Source organism: Sinocyclocheilus grahami, unplaced genomic scaffold (genome assembly GCF_001515645.1).
Source record: "Sinocyclocheilus grahami isolate Dianchi unplaced genomic scaffold, SAMN03320097.WGS_v1.1 scaffold7206.1, whole genome shotgun sequence".
In the NCBI taxonomy this organism is placed as follows: domain Eukaryota; kingdom Metazoa; phylum Chordata; class Actinopteri; order Cypriniformes; family Cyprinidae; genus Sinocyclocheilus; species Sinocyclocheilus grahami.
This window is the reverse complement of record NW_015511334.1, coordinates 8,972-10,353: the sequence shown is the minus strand read 5'-3', so window position 1 is coordinate 10,353 and position 1,382 is coordinate 8,972. Positions and strand designations below refer to the sequence as shown.

The 1,382-nt window shown below is 34.9% G+C and overlaps 1 protein-coding gene across 1 annotated transcript in view; it reads left to right on the top strand.

The window, feature by feature from the left end:
* The first annotated feature begins 571 nt into the window (after positions 1–571).
* LOC107577775 (codanin-1-like) overlaps positions 572–1,382 on the top strand; it is a 7,187-nt gene continuing 6,376 nt past the window's right edge. The window contains 4 exon segments of the mRNA XM_016263811.1: positions 572–690; positions 771–891; positions 967–1,076; positions 1,175–1,256. Coding sequence (XP_016119297.1) covers positions 572–690; positions 771–891; positions 967–1,076; positions 1,175–1,256 — 432 coding nt within the window.

The window sequence follows — 1,382 nt, the reverse complement described above, 5'->3', positions numbered from 1 at the left end:
TAATGTGTTTCGATGATAATGCTATTATACTAATCGATATTAATTATTTAATTATAATTATACTAATTCTAATATACAATTATAAAGTTATTATAATTATTAATAATATGGTTAATAATTATATGTATATTATTGTCGTTGTATCGTCATATTGAATGGGTTCACTAGTGGAGTTTATGGATTTTAAAAAACAATATATGCCACATAATTGCATCACTGTGCTTGTTAGATATTTATTCTAGGTTTGAGAAAGAAAATCTCAAAATGAATAATAAACCTTATAGAGATTAGACGCAATATTGAATTTTATACAGATGAAAACAAGGCTTTGAAGGATAGACCTAGTCTTTAAAATGTGTTTTGCACTAAATAAAGGTCCTAGAACCCATAATTTTCACAACTTCCAAAAGAATTTTAACCACTTCCGAAAGACATTTCACCAGCTGAACAATTGGTATGATGTTAAACAACAGTACAATCCATTGAACACGCTGGTCTTCTGTCCCTTACAGCCTTAGTTTAATTCCTGTCAAAAATACATTTTGCACTACACTGCTTAAGGTCTATAATGATGAATTTGATCTGTTTGCTGTTCATTTATGGTCATGCAGATGTGTTGGAGAAAGCTTACCTGGGAAATGTCCACAACTGTGTGTATTTTTCTGTGAGGGTGTTGGAGAATCAGTTTGAGTAAGTCTGATTATTATTTAATTACTGCTCACTCAGATCGGTCTCCGAGTGTCTGACTTTCTGTCTTCTCTGTTGGTCAGGTTGGTGTCACACCTGGACAAATGCACGCTACGGCTTCTGTCTGAGAATGAGAGAGTTGGGACTTTCTCCTCATCGCTGAAAGATCGTCTGGCACAAGCTCAGGACAACTGCACAGCTAAAGTAAGCATTAGTTTAAAAGCAACCAATAAATTACCCTTTGAAAGCTCACACTGAATAATCCCCACACTTCCTCAGGTGCTCCCCAGTCCACCTTTGTTCATTCATTCAGTCCCGTTCCAGCCCGCCACAGACAACCGCTCCAATTTTAGCAGTGATAGGGCCTTCCATACCTTTAAAAAGCAAAGGTACGCTGCAAACCATAAATATTTTTCAAATATATGTGACGTTTCAGGCTGTTTATCAGTTTATGATATGATTCATGTTATCTTTTCTGCTTTTGTAGGGATGTGTTTTACGGTTTTCTCAGAGAATGGGAGGACTCTCATAAAGAACCTGGCTGGGATTTTGAGGCTGCATTAGGCAGTAGAGTCAGGTGACTTTTTTTTAAATGGACATTTTATGCTCTTTTGGTATGATATACATATCCTCCCTAAATCATTTTGATTGTTTTTCCTGTTGTTATTTTTTATATATATATATATATATATATA